The sequence below is a fragment of the Sordaria macrospora genome, chromosome 1, assembly GCF_033870435.1.
Source record: "Sordaria macrospora chromosome 1, complete sequence".
In the NCBI taxonomy this organism is placed as follows: Eukaryota; Fungi; Ascomycota; class Sordariomycetes; order Sordariales; family Sordariaceae; genus Sordaria; species Sordaria macrospora.
In genome coordinates this window covers 4,111,917-4,125,944 of record NC_089371.1, presented here as the reverse complement: position 1 = coordinate 4,125,944, position 14,028 = coordinate 4,111,917, and the positions used below count along the sequence as shown (strand labels likewise).

Here is a 14,028-nt window from a genome sequence, read left to right as displayed (position 1 = left end):
CCTTGGTCCGTGCGTCGCGAACACCCTTCACTTTAAACGTCCCTAGCTGTTTAACGCGTCCTCTGGTGACGCGCCGCAATTTTCTCCATCATCCCATCGCATCAATTGCTCCTCCCCACACTCCGCAGTCGCAGTTGAAGGCATTCCCGCAAATCGTAAAGCATTGTTGTACTCCAAAGAACCTACGGGAATTCAGCACTTTTGATTGAATCCAATTCTCCCCAGCAAAAGTACCGCTACGGAAAACCAGCAACTACCAGCCTTGCGAACAACCCATCCCGAATTCAACGACCGACGTACCCCTCCATTAAAAAGCCCCAGACCACCAAGTCACAATGCCACCAAAGAAGAGCGACGGCACTCGTCGCAGCGACGTCTCGGTAGCACGCTTTGTTGTAGCCGACGAAGACACCACAATGGCCGCCACGGGCGAACCAGTTCTCTCCGCCAACCCAGCCTCCGTCCTCGCCGCGGCCGCCCTCGAACGGGACTCTGAACCTCTTCCACCTGTACCCACAACAACAGCAACCTCCGAGAAGCAAACTACACCAGCACCTTCTGCAGCGGTGGCGGCCCAGTCTGTCCGCGCCATGTCAACTACGGGATCAGCAGTAGCAGGACCAACATCACCATCAGAGTCTAAGCGTGGCGGAGGAGGAGGAGGATCAGAGAAGGACAAGGAACGGGAACGAGAAAAGGAACGGGAGAGGGAAAGGGAAAAGGAGCGCGATGCCATCACCATTGAGGATCTCACGCTTCCGAAATCGATCATCACCCGTCTTGCCAAGGGGGTGTTGCCTTCGAATACGCAGATACAAGCGAATGCGATTCTGGCCATGACTAAGAGTGCAACGGTCTTTATCAGCCATTTGGCTAATGCGTATGTCTTCCATCTTTTAACATACTCACTCACGGCACCCTTGGACTCTGACGGTCACTGACGGAAATCAATTAACAGTGCAAACGAACATACCGTATCATCAGGAAAGAAAACCATCATGCCAGCGGACGTGTTCAAGGCTCTAGACGAGATTGAGTACGGGTTCATGCGGGACAAGTTGGAGGCCGAGTTTGCTAGTACGTTACCCACATCATCCCATATCATCCATCCATCCAACCTCATCCCTCATCTTCCCTCCCTTTCTTTGTTCACACCGACAGACGCCCCCCAAACCTTCTTTGCTTCTTCAGCATAACTAACCAATAACCAATAACCACCCATTCACCCACACTACAGAGTTCAACGAAATCCAAACCTCCAAACGATCAGTCTACCGCAAAAAGGTCGCCGCAGCCAAGAAGGGCCTCGGCGGTGGTGGTTCCGGTTCCGTGTCCGGTGGTGGTGCTGGCGGCAGCGTAGCGGGCGACGGCGGCGGCGACGGCAACGACGACAGCGGCAGCGGCAGTAGCAACCAACAGAACCAAAACCAATCCTCTGCACAGACAGCTACTACATCGACAACAGACAGAGAACCAGGGGGACCTCGGTCAGCCAAGAAGGCGAAGGTGGATCATACCTCGTTGTCATCGTCATCAAAGATGGACGTAGACGGAGAAGAGCTGCAAGATCAGGACCCGTCGGATGCGGAGACGGTTCCGGATGAAGAGGTAGATGAGGAGGACGAGGAAGAGGAGGAGGAGGAGGAGGAGGCGGAAGAGGAGGAGGAAGAAGAAGATGAGGAGGAGGAGGAACAACCGCAAGATGATGATGAAGGGGGGGCAGATGAGGAAAGGGCGGGACCGCCTGATGAGGATGAGGCGCTTGTTGATGATGATAGTGATTAAGTTGGTTGGTCAGTCACACACGAAAAACGAAAGAAAATAAGCAGAGGGGATAAATAGATAGGTAGGTGGGTGGGAACTTGGAGGAGGGGGAGACAAGATACCCTCAGTTAGACCCATCAAACCCCCATTATATATATACCAGCAATCGTCGGCGTGTATAGAAGATGAAAAAGGGAGTCAGGAAAATGAGAGCCCTTGGTAGCACGATTTGAAGAATTGCAACAAATGAAGATGCCACCACGGATGAAGCAAGATATCTGATATTTATCTATTCGTATATGGATGGTACTTATCATTTATCTTCCTTCGTGCCACACAGCCTCGAGCCCTCCCTCACTATTTGTAGCCCCTGTTCGTTCGGACCTTCTCTTCCGATTCCTGACCGACGAAATCCTTTGCTGAGGTGGTTCGTTATATACAGATGCCCTTATGACATGGGTGGGGTATATAACGTAGGTAATGACGAACCACAAGAAATATGCCAAAGCTGTTGTTTTGTTTCATGCTAAATCATCATCTGTATCGTCCCACCCCAAACGCTGGTATATACTAACCGGCGGCGAGTTGTTGTCCTTCTCTTTCTTGATCTTGGTAATGCCTCTGCTTCCACTGCTGCTGCTGCTGCTGCTGAAGGGGCGGTTATTCTCACCGGTCCCCGCTGCTGATGAGGTAAAAGCACTCGGAAGCCTAGATTTAATCGGGGTGTCATCCACGACCCCAGCGATCGCAGCGGATACCGTGACGGTCTTTGTTTTTGCGGTTTTGTTCAGCGGGGTCTCCGCAAAGGCAAACCCGGGCGAGGAAGGAGGGAAGTCTCCCGCTGTTGAGGTAGCTGCAGTAGCTCCTTTATTACCGGAGCGGTTACCGAGCGGGGTGGGAGGGACTAGACCTAGGTATCGCTGCTGCTGCTGTTGCTGGTGAGGTTTCGCGCCCCTATTAAACATGGGCGCAATCGCCCCCGCCCCCGCCCCCGCCCCCCTTTGTGCAAAGACCGGCGGCGAAGAAGAAGGGATGCTGTGGGTAAGCAGATCGTCTAATAAGTCTTCTTCCTCCACGATCTGGGGCAGTGATTGTAGGGACTTGCGATTCCGCATAGGAGTTCCCTGAACATGTCGTTTTCGTTGAGGGGTTGTTGTTGTTATCGTTGTTGTTGTTGTTGTTGTTGCCTGCGGTACTTGTAAATGGTCATCTGGACGATGGGGTACTGGTAGTTTCTGCTGTGTGAAGCGCTGTTTGCGCACAGGGGTTGCTTGGACGTGTACATCCACGTTCTTCGACGGGGGTACCGGGGTCGCTTCCTCAACTTCCTCGTCGATTTGAGGGAGGGAAATCTGTGGGACGGACTTCTTCCTTAGAGGAGTCTCCTGGACTTGCTTGTGCGGTGGGATCTGCCTGGCTTCATCTCCTGTTTGAGAAGACGGGTTGCCGCCTTGGCCGGTGTTGGGGGAGGTAGAGGTGGCAAACACATTGGTAAACTTGCGAGGTAGAGTCGAGGCAGGGACAACTGAGGCGCTGGACGGTATGGCGGCACCATCCTCTTCGAAGAGATGATCCAGGTGCAGAGGCTGTGATTCTTTGGTGAATACGTCCTTGAAGCGATTGTTCGCGGGCGTGGCCTTGATTTGCACGCCGGCGGCTCTTGGTTGCTTTTTGTTGAGCTCTGGTAGGCTGTTGTTAGTCTTGCTCCGTACCGAAACGGGATCAGGAAAACACTTACTACTCTTGGGCTGGGCTGTACGTCTCTCAGCCTCCTCGACAATCTCTTTGCCAGCCAGGGCCCGGTTTGGCTTCTTAAGCGCGGAGATGGCCTCCTTGAGCTCGGCCTCGAGACGTGCCTTCTTTTTCGCCTTGGCGTCTTCATTGTTTCCCAAAGACCCGGCGCTCCGCGAGAAGATGGAAACGTTCTTCTCTTTCACAGCTACAGCCTCACCCTTGGGTATCATCCCTAACAGGGGTTCGCTGCCTTCTCTTTTCAGGCCCGGGATTGCAGTGGCACTGGCCGAGCGCAGCAGTGCGATCGTCCCACCTGGTCCCCTCGAGACACTCCGTTTCATGCGCTCATTGGACAGCACACGCTGAAGAGTTCTTTCATTCTCCTTTTTAGTCGCCGTAACTCGTTTTGCGGGAGCGCCAGGCTTTGGCTTGGATGCCACAACTGTCTTGGCCTTTTCTTTGGGGGCTTGTATCACCGGACCGCCTAGCTTGCGGTTGATGGAATCGCAAAGCTCCGGTAGTCGAGCAGAGAAACTGCAGTGGTTTGTCAGCATCCGAGTTCATCTGGTGGTAACCGACAATCACTTACAATGGTACGATAATGTCGACACAGAAATCTCGCAAAGGATCTGAATTGCTATTCTCTGCTGGCGACTCTTGATCGTCAGCAGAAGGCTGTGAATCTGTCAAAGCCTTAACTTCATCCAAAGTTGTGCTCTGCCAAATACACAGGCGATCAGCATGCATATCCAGCAATAGCGGCAGGTTGGTCGTCCTGCTCTTCTTTTTGTTTGCTTCCGGTTTGGCGCCTCCTAACGTTCCTTGCGTCTCCAAGCCCGGCAACTGGCTGTCCTCTGTAGCTTCTACTGGTCTGTTCAGAGGCTCGAGAGCCAGTATCTCGAGTATTATGATCATCTGCAATTGAGTCTCCCGGCGCCGTAGGACCGAGATGTGGTGTTTGGCCTCTGGCGCAGTGGCCATCTTCTCATCGTCCTGTATAGTACTCGGCTTGTGCGTCACCCACCATCGCTCGATATGCTCCTCTTCCGACGGGTATAGTCCATTTTTGCCGAGCTTTGGTTTCTTGGCCCTCTTCTTTCTAGGCTTCGGCTGCGCACGCCCTTGATCGGAGTCCTCCACGACAGTCTTCATCTTGCCGATAACTTCGGGCAAAGTTTCACGATACTTCTTGTCTATCAAAGCTGTCGTCAGGACTAGACTCCTGAGGAAATCAATGAGGTCGTTCATTTCGAGGTTCAAGTCGCAGTCCAAGTGGAAAGCCGCTCGTGCCCTAGAGAGCGGCCCCTTTGCAAAATACGCCAATGAGCCCTTCGAATGGTATAGAGCCTCGAAATACTGCATCCTGATATTTTGGAAAATTCCTTCGGCGGTTGGTTGCGACAATACGTCTTCCGCAAGATGTGGAGGAGCAGCTGGCGGATCGGGCTTGTTCGACACTGTCGGCACCTCGGCTGTTTCTGTGACGGATCGATTTTCGAAGCTCTTGGATTCAGGACTCCCTGATACTGGTGTAGGCAGCTGAGACAAGGGCTCCTGCTCAATAGTAGTTGTCGTGTTTGATCGCTTTCGGATAAGCGAGGATTGAATCTCCTCTATCGCAAGCTTTCGACGTTTCGTCTCCTTGTACATTTGTGGTGTGATTAGGGGGCCCGTAGCAGCAACCTCCAGCTGGGATGGCTTGCAGCTTTTCATCCGTTGGCTCGACACGACCGTTGCGGACTGGGCCAGGAGATTAACGTCGACCCATGACCCAAGCTTGCATAGTATGTATAAACCATCGCTTTCACGCTCAATTGCATATAGCATGCGATTGGCCTCGGATCGGGCAAGAAGTATGTTTGAGCCCAATCGGCCTTCAAGGTCCAAGATCTTAATACGCGATTCGTGGAAGCGGCTAGGGGGGAAATCACCCTGCGGTTGGGAAAGGTCGAGGGCAGACAGAGGCAAGTGTTCTCGTGGAAGAAGCATCAACGGGAATAGAATGCGCGGCTTGTCGGTTAGGCTGGAAGGATGTGGCTAGGAGAACAACAGACGGTCAGTGACTAACGGACATGGGAGGAAGGTGATTCGAGATCAGAATGGCACAAATATACCTTGAGCACAACGGATGCCTTCAAGAGGCCATCTCCCGCTTGAGAGAAGCCAGTTGCCTCCCACTTGCGCTTCCTGACATCAGTGACATCAGGGGAACCATGGCTCTGTCTCGTGGGGGGAAGTTGTTTGACTGGTGATGCTGGTATTTCCGGAAACGCTAGTCCTGTGGCGACCGCTAAGGATGGCATCGGTGCAGATATAGACCTTGATGACGTTGGACGCGACGCGCCAGAAGTCCGTCTGAGCGAAGAGGACATAGTGATATGCTAGATATGTTCGCCATTAATGTTGTTGTTGTTTGTTAACTAGTTTCAATGATGGACATGGCGACTTGGATTAGGCTCAACGGTTGCGGAATCTGTGGGAATTGAATAAAGCTGTCTCTCTGTTATGTGTTGCTATTGTCCCGCCTTGATGGTCAGATGGCTTGTGGTCCGTTCCGCATTCCCGTCGCGCTCGACGCGCAATGGTGAATTTTCCAATTAAAGTACGCGTCTAGGTGTCGCGCTTAACTTCCAAAGCGTCATAGCTCTTGCGCTGCTTCGGCGCACATGGTCCAAGCCCGCGCCACATTGAGGAGGTGATTCTCCGGCTGAGATGATCCCCGTTGATTGGTTCGGTGGAAACCTGGAGAAAGACCACGGCGCGCCCCGCAAACCCGTGTGGCTTAGCAGAAGCTTGAACTGAGATTGTCCGACTGCCAAGACATCCGTCAACGCCACGGGCTTCCACACATCTTTTTCAGTTTGAGTGTTGCATGTGTCACAGCGGGGGAGGTCAAGAGCTTCCGCGGGTCCAGTTCCATATTGCTCCCCTCACTCAAAGTCAAGTAAACTTTCAAAGCAACGACAGCAGAGATTCGATCCAATCGCACCTCCAGGTCGGACATTGGACCGGGAGAAAGAAGCCGGTCAAATGAACCTTTGACCCGAAATTCCGCATGTCTATTGTTTCAAAAAGCTTATATCTGGTACGACAATCAACAATTCCTATGTTCCGAACCTCCCAGGCAGATACGAACGAGGGCAAGATGAGATGAATGGTGGTTCGACCTCGGAATCCCCTCTGTGGTCAAGTGCGCTGTGAGCCTGGTGGGCGGACGCGGTGGCAATTCCCCGATCGATCATGTCGGCCGCGTTCAATGTCCGATCCTCCTACAGGATTGAGATCTTGGGCGCTTTTGCAATGGCCCCTCCGGCTCTGAAAGTGGAGGTTGATCAAAGCCTTTATTGCCGTCCCGTGCGAATCCCGTGTGAACAGCCCCAGACAAGCACTGGCTCGGTCAAGAGCAACGAACTGCCACTGGCTCGCGCACCAGTAGAATCAGCACCGGCCAGCCTTGTTGCACATGTCTTGGTTTTTGCGCGACCAGGTCCAGGACTGGCAGTGACTGGCTACCAAACTGGACCAAACCCGTTGGAAATTGCCGCTCACTAGCAATGCTACAGGATGGATGCTAACTAAAACCATGGAGCGGCATTAACTATCAAGGGATCAGGTTGTCAGAGCAAGCAAGGGAATCCAGTTCTAGAATGCCATTCACCACTGATCGGATGAGGGAGTGGCTTTTGGCACCAAACTAACGAACAAACTAGGGCTGGATTGTACATCTCTGCTCCAGTCTTTGCCAATGTCTTTCCCGCTCTTCTACCCCAGAAAGCGAGGCGGCGGGTGATAGTCACAATGCTGCAGGTCAGTGTTGCTCCTGAGCACGTTGCTGCTTCATTTGTTCCTTCTGGCTACATTGTGACCTCTGGGTGTTAGTGCTAGGCCGTGATGCCCTCTCATTTTTGAGGCTGTTCCTGACCTTCTTAACACCGCTTGTTAGAGACTGTTTGTTCGAACAAAAGTCACCTCAAGGTTGCAAGAGAGTTCCACTTTACCAGGAGCGGAAGTGAATAATACGGTAGTGTAGTGATAGGGCCAGGGACGGGCCAAGACAGGATCACTAACACAGACTCCGCCAACGTCCAACCGGTCCCCACTCTCCAGGCTCTCCATTTGAGTTTGAAATGAGACTCTCGTTGGTCACCGTTGGATGCTGCTACCGTGAGAGTGTGGGCTCGTTAGTGCCGTCAGTGCAGACGGAGCTGCTCGTACCTAAACTGAGCTAGCCTGCAGTGTGCTTGCATCGGTGCCATCGGGCCACACTTTGCATTTCTGTTATCAAAACCCGCCCCGGATTATTAAGGTGCAGCTTGAGGAGCAAAAGGCCCACGGGCATCTGGGTGTAGACTGCCCCCTACATACTCGGCGGCACCTGCACTTCAAAGTATGACTTTTTCAATGCGGGAATCCCACCTCTCTCCACCTTCTCTGCCAGAGACATCACGAACTTTCTCTTCCCCTCTCTTTTACTCGTCTGGGACAACCCAACGCTACTGCTGTCCGACCGCCTTATTGTCGAGACCGTTTTCTATGGTGAGACGGGTGCGACCTCACAGTACAGACCGCCTGATAACCCCCAGGAGCGCTACCGCACTGCCCCTGGCACGGACCGAACTGGACTAGGCCGGACTGGTGGTACCTTAACAATAAAAGTCAATAACAGGCAGAGCGCCCAGGTTGGGTCCCAAGTTCCCGCCCACTGAAGACGGCCCGGGACCGCCGTGGACATCGCTGCATCGCTGCATTCATCCCGACGCAAGGACTCCCCCTTTTCCGTCGCCACTAGGGCCCCAGGCCGCGACAATCTTCGAACCCCGAAACACTGGATACAGCCGTTTTCCATTATTTACGCCGCCGCTGACATAAACGATCAATTGATCCATCTCCGACGGCCCTCCCCTCATTTCTGGCTTGCACCCCATGGACAAGCAGGGCCCGCGTGTCAGCTTTGTTTCCCCAAGCAGTGGGTGATTTTGCTGCAGCCTACTACTATTCTACGACTCTGTCTATACATTCCTTGACCTTGACATCGACGACGACGAACGACGACTCCCACCGAGGACTCCGACAGGCAGACGACGACCCCGACCACCGGACCCGACGGGACCACCGCCCCGACGACTATCATCCCAAAGAAGAGAGAAACACGCCGAGCACGCGACACAGATATACACATACACGCACACACCTACGCAGCCACTGACCGATATTGACTCTTACGTATCGACACCGCCATCGACCGCGACCGCGACCGACCTCTCCGGACGGACGGACGGACGGCCGGCCTCGTATCGCATCGGGCGGTGAACAGTCGACGACCATCATCCCGCTGACGATTGACGATCCAACCTCTCCATTATTACATACAATCTCTCGACCCACAATGGCCAGCGAGCTTTCTCCCCGTGCTGTGCGCTTCTCGCAGACGGACGATGAGCCGATTGCCCGGCCCGACAAGCACAAGACTGTGTCCCGACCGCAGATTTCCCATGGCAACGATTCGGACAATTCCAATTCCTCACCCGACGCCCACGAGGATCACCACATCCGGGAGCAGATTGACGAGCTGGGTTCTTTGAGCCGATATGTCGACAATCATGCTGGCTCGGTCCCTTCTCTGGTGACCGGGTCCCTGACCAGCTCCCTACCTCTACAGGTGACCAATGGATCGAGCAGTCGCCGCGGTGCTAGCTCCGAGACCTATGCCAATGGGACTCCGTCGCGACCACAGCGCCCCACCGCCCCTGCCAGGACGCCCTCCAACACATATCAGCCCTACAACCAGCGCAGGCCCCCACAAGGCCCGCCTTCGTCCTATATGGGCAACGGGCCCCACGCCCGCGACGGCTCCAGACCACGCCCCTTGAACGGCACCTCGACCTTCAGGGCCCAGGAGAGAGAGTATGTGCGCCGATTACGTCAACAGGACTACAACAGCGACTACTTCGACGCTTACGGCTCCGGTGAGCAATACGATTCCGACTCGGAAGGCGAAACGCCATCTTCCGAGGGCCCGTTCGACAGCTACGATGATGCGCATATCATGTTCGTTAATAACGAGGACATTCAGATCACCGAGGATGACCTGAGAGACCCCGAGAGCCGCGAGAGATTAGAATGGCACGGCATGCTTGAGGCTGTGCTCACCGGTGATGTCGTGAGGCAAGAGAAGAAGCGTCTCATCGGCTCCAACGACGAGGAATTTGCAAAGTCAGCCCACAATGTAGAGCTATGGCTTGGGATCCGGGCCAGGTTATGCGGTAGGCATCTGCCAGTCCAGAAGAGGGTTGTGGAAGACGCCCGTGCAGCGCTGGACCGATCCATCAACGACATCATCAACTTTGCGATTGCTGGAGAGAGCGAGGCAGGGAAGCCGCCATTCGAGCAGGTTCGCGACGTGGTCAACAAGATCGAAAAGATCGAGAGCCTCTATCCGTCCAGTAGGGAACTCATGACCGCCCTCAAGCCTGGTGTTTATTCCGCCTATCAGGAGACATGCGACGCGGTGATATCATGGTACAACGTCAATGAGATGATCAACACGGAGCTGTCGATCCTGAAAAAGTGGGTCGGCAACGATGCTCTGGACTTCTCCCGCACCAAGGAAAAGTCGCCTAGTGGGAACGGCCTCAGTGACGAATCATCTTTCCTCGATCGTCTCATGAAGGAGGAGGGTCTCAAGTCATTACACGAAGACAACGGCTCGGAACCGAAAAGCTTAAAGAAGAAGAGCAGGCTGGATGGCATCTCTCGCGTCATCACCAAGGCTAAGGATACGCTCATCGAGAATGCCGAAGCCTTCCAGAAGCGCCATCTCCCCCCATACATTGAGGAGTTGCTCACCCTCATCAGCTTCCCATCCCGACTCATCGAGGAGATCATCAAGATGCGGTTAGCTTACGCCAAGAAGATGAAGGACTCGGCACAACAAAACCCCATGATGCAAGATCAAATGATCGCACAGTTCCAGGTTCTCCTGAAGCTCGCCATCAAGATCAAGTGCGAGTATATGGAAATTGCTCGCCCGGAGCCCGGTTGGGACTTGCCTCCATGTATCGATGAGGATTTCGACCGTGTCATCCTGGATGCCCTCAAGTACTATTTTAAGCTGTTGAACTGGAAGCTCAGCGGCAACAAGAACACCTTCAAGGAGGCCGAACTGCTCTTCCAGGAGTGGGGTTTCGGAAACGAAATCGGGCGTTACTTGACACACGGCGACGTGGAAGTCGCGGAACAGTTCAGTTCTCTAACCTTCAAGGCCTGGAACCGTCTGAGCCAGACTTTTGAAAAGGAGCTTCAACGAAGGCCGAAAGAGAGCGTGGCTGAGATGACGAAGCGGTATAAACAAATTCTAGACTCCGTCCGAGTTCGGCAGCGAATGCTGCAGCGTTTCTCCAGGATGTTGAACGACAACTATGAGAATGCATGCGATTACACCATCGCTTTTGATACTCAGCGGCTCCAGGAACTTTTCGACCGCCTGATGGAAACGGGCCATTTCCAGGTTTACAGTGGCAGTCCGGAGCACAAAGACATACTCATTATTGCCTCCCCGACACTTCTTAATCGTGACGATGAGATCCAAGTGCTGATGGGTACCTTCTCATATGAGGCTGCCATTGAGGATCCATCTGACCCCTACCTTCTCCTCATCAAAGCCGAAAATTCACCACAGTGGTTTGGGCCAATCCATAACCTCAGAGTCCGCGATGAGCCTTTGGACATCAAGTTGGGACATATGCGACTTATCGCCGGCGGCTGCCAACCCAGACTGTTGAGTGCGCGCAAGGCCTTCATCGAGGCGATTGATATGCAGATCGACCCAGTCGTAGAGCAGCGGTCAAACTTGCAAAAGGTCAACATCAGGCTGATGGAGATCCGCAAGGTTGCCTTCAAGCTCTCGAACGCTTTCATGGACAGTGTGGAAGCCATCCGCCGACAGACACGGGGTCTCAACTGCCAAGAACTAATACAGACGTGCTTCATCTTCGCAACCGAGTTCGGTCAGCGGTCTTTGCTGTACATGGACAATAACCGACGCACGATGAACAACCTGAAACTGACCAAGCTTGCCTTGGACTGGGTGAGCTTCATCTGCGACGACTGCATCTCCTCAGATCGGAAAACCTTCCGTTGGGCCGTGCAGGCTCTCGAGTTTGCCATGGGCATGACGCGTGGAAGACACATACTAGCCCTCGGCGATGATGAGTATGCGAGATTGAGGGCCAAGGTTGCTGGGTGTATGGCGCTCTTGATTTCTCACTTCGACATTATGGGTGCCAGATCTAGCGTGGCCGCCCAGGCGGAGAAGCAACGCTTGGAAGGCCTCGTCAATCAGATCAAGCGCCTCAACAAGGGTCAAATGTTGGATGACAATGAAGCAGCCAAATACTACCAAGAACATCGCCTGGAAGAGCTAGCAAGAGTGGACAACTACAGAAAGGAGATTTTGCTGCAACAATCTGCCATGGGCAGAGTCTTGGAAGCTTCTAACGAGGTGGATCGGTCACTTGCGTGGCTCTCCTCGACAGCGACCAACTTCACCATGAGATGGCAGCAAGGTCACTTTGTGGGTGGTGGAACTTTCGGCAACGTGTACGCGGCTGTGAACCTTGATACCGGTCAGCTGATGGCCGTGAAGGAGATTCGCCTGCAAGATCCTAAACTGATCCCCAGTATTGCTGGTCAGATCAGGGATGAAATGCGGGTTCTGGAGACGGTCGATCACCCCAACGTGGTTTCTTACTACGGTATCGAGGTCCATCGAGACCGCGTGTACATGTTCATGGAGTTCTGCTCCGGAGGCTCTCTTGCCAACCTGTTGGAGCATGGCAGAATCGAGGATGAACAGGTTATCATGGTTTACGCGTTGCAGCTTCTGGAAGGTCTTGCGTACCTTCACGAGTTGAAGATTGCTCATCGCGATATCAAACCAGAGAGTAAGTTTTTCCTTCCATTTGCTTTCTGCCAAAGAATTTTTCCTGGTGCTAACAACGTGCTACAGATATCCTCCTCGACCATAACGGCATAATCAAGTATGTCGATTTTGGTGCGGCCAAACTCATCGCCCGCCAGGGACGGACGTTAGTACAAGACCTCACCAGCACCAAGCCCAACAAGTCGATGACAGGCACGCCCATGTACATGTCGCCCGAAGTGATCAAGGGTGAGAATCCCGGTCACTTCGGCGCGGTTGACATTTGGTCTCTCGGCTGTGTCATCCTCGAGATGGCGACTGGCCGAAGGCCATGGGCCAACCTGGACAACGAGTGGGCCATCATGTACAACATTGCCCAGGGCAACCCGCCCCAGCTGCCCAGTCAAGACCAGCTCAGCCCTCAAGGGATCGACTTCCTGCGACGCTGTTTCATCCGGGATTCCACCAAGCGCGCGACCGCCATGGAGCTGTTGCAGCACGAGTGGATCATGACCATCAGGAACAGAGTTGTCGAGCCCGCCACCCCTAGTAGCGACGCAGGTTCAACGACGAGTCAAGGCATGGTCAACCCAGCAAATTCTTCACGGAGCAGCTTCCCCGGCGATGGGATGTACTGATCAGGATTTCTGAATTGCTGCGAGTCTCCGTCCGGGGTCTGGGTCTGGTCTCTGACTGAGAGAGAGAGAAGAACAGGAGGAGGAGGAAGGCGTGGGCATGGCATGGCATGTTATGGCTCTAAGCGACAATTACCTTGGCACACTACCGATTGCCCATCTACTTCTTTTCATAACACACAAAGCAACAACAACAACAACAAACATTTCATCCTTTTTCGAACGGCACATGCGCGGATACGATACCCCCTTAGCTATCTATATTTATTTGGTCAATGGACAGAGACGAGCGAGCGAGCGAACGGCACATAGATGGGCTGTGGAACTTTGGTCGAAGTATGATGAGGATGAGAGGCAAGAGGAGAAAACAGAGAGAATTGTTGACACTGTTGCTTCGTGGTGGCGGTGATGATGATGGTAGGGAGTGAGTACCTAGGTACTTAGGTGAAAGCCAGGGAAGGAATGGGGTTTAACAAAAACACTCAAAGGACGGGCAGGAAAAAAGATGCAATTGGAGGAGTTTTGTTCTACTACGGAGGAGGCAGGCTGGCAGGCCGGCATCCGATAATTCGTGTGTATAGGATGGAGGTTAAGGTGATAGGACGGAGGTTGGTTGCTTGTTGTACGTGCGTGTTTAATCCATGGAATGTGTGAGTCCGCAGGGTTTCGCTTCGCGCCTGACGTCAGCAGTACCAAGTTACATGTGCGTGGATGTGTTCCGGGGTAACGTTTGATGCAATGGATGGGCAAAAAAAACTCTTCTATGAACCAGATCGTCTTTCCGGGCAAGGTTTTGCTTTTCGAGAGTTTGTGTGTGTGCGTGTGGTACGGAGGATCGAAAGGAAGGGAAGCGTAATCAGATATAGCGAGCGCAAGTGGACAGACAGACAAGACAAACTTGACAATATCCAAATTGTTAGCCAAAGTATAGAATAGAAAAACACAAGTAATATTTCTTTTTCAACCAACCACTCA

General features: G+C 53.3%; 3 protein-coding genes across 3 annotated transcripts; 2 read left to right on the top strand and 1 right to left on the bottom strand.

Moving 5' to 3' along the window:
• Positions 1-32: 32 nt before the first annotated feature.
• SMAC4_02803 (uncharacterized protein) lies at positions 33-2,054 on the top strand. The gene is made up of 3 exons (XM_003348258.2): positions 33-880; positions 959-1,077; positions 1,238-2,054. The coding sequence occupies exons 1-3, from the start codon at positions 336-338 to the stop codon at positions 1,783-1,785; spliced, it is 1,212 nt and encodes a 403-aa protein (XP_003348306.1). The 5' UTR covers positions 33-335; the 3' UTR covers positions 1,786-2,054.
• A 231-nt stretch (positions 2,055-2,285) lies between these two features.
• Positions 2,286-5,870, bottom strand: SMAC4_02802 (uncharacterized protein; the record flags this gene model as incomplete). Its single annotated transcript, XM_003348257.2, has 4 exons — positions 2,286-3,445; positions 3,503-4,032; positions 4,088-5,535; positions 5,613-5,870. The coding sequence occupies 4 exons, from the start codon at positions 5,868-5,870 to the stop codon at positions 2,286-2,288; spliced, it is 3,396 nt and encodes a 1,131-aa protein (XP_003348305.2).
• A 2,599-nt stretch (positions 5,871-8,469) lies between these two features.
• On the top strand, positions 8,470-14,014 carry SMAC4_02801 (uncharacterized protein). The gene is made up of 2 exons (XM_003348256.2): positions 8,470-12,440; positions 12,506-14,014. Exons 1-2 carry the CDS (start codon positions 8,885-8,887, stop codon positions 13,054-13,056), a joined length of 4,107 nt encoding a protein of 1,368 aa, XP_003348304.1. The 5' UTR covers positions 8,470-8,884; the 3' UTR covers positions 13,057-14,014.
• The last annotated feature ends 14 nt before the right edge of the window (positions 14,015-14,028 follow it).

Excerpts from the sequence above, each read along its gene's own strand:
- SMAC4_02801 (XM_003348256.2), top strand. The coding sequence starts at position 8,885 with ATGGCCAGCGAGCTTTCTCCCCGTGCTGTGCGCTTCTCGCAGACGGAC. Across the intron at positions 12,441-12,505 it reads TCGCGATATCAAACCAGAGA|ATATCCTCCTCGACCATAAC; the intron begins GTAAGTTTTTCC and ends AACGTGCTACAG.
- SMAC4_02803 (XM_003348258.2), top strand. The coding sequence starts at position 336 with ATGCCACCAAAGAAGAGCGACGGCACTCGTCGCAGCGACGTCTCGGTA. Across the intron at positions 881-958 it reads ATCAGCCATTTGGCTAATGC|TGCAAACGAACATACCGTAT; the intron begins GTATGTCTTCCA and ends ATCAATTAACAG. Across the intron at positions 1,078-1,237 it reads GTTGGAGGCCGAGTTTGCTA|AGTTCAACGAAATCCAAACC; the intron begins GTACGTTACCCA and ends CCCACACTACAG.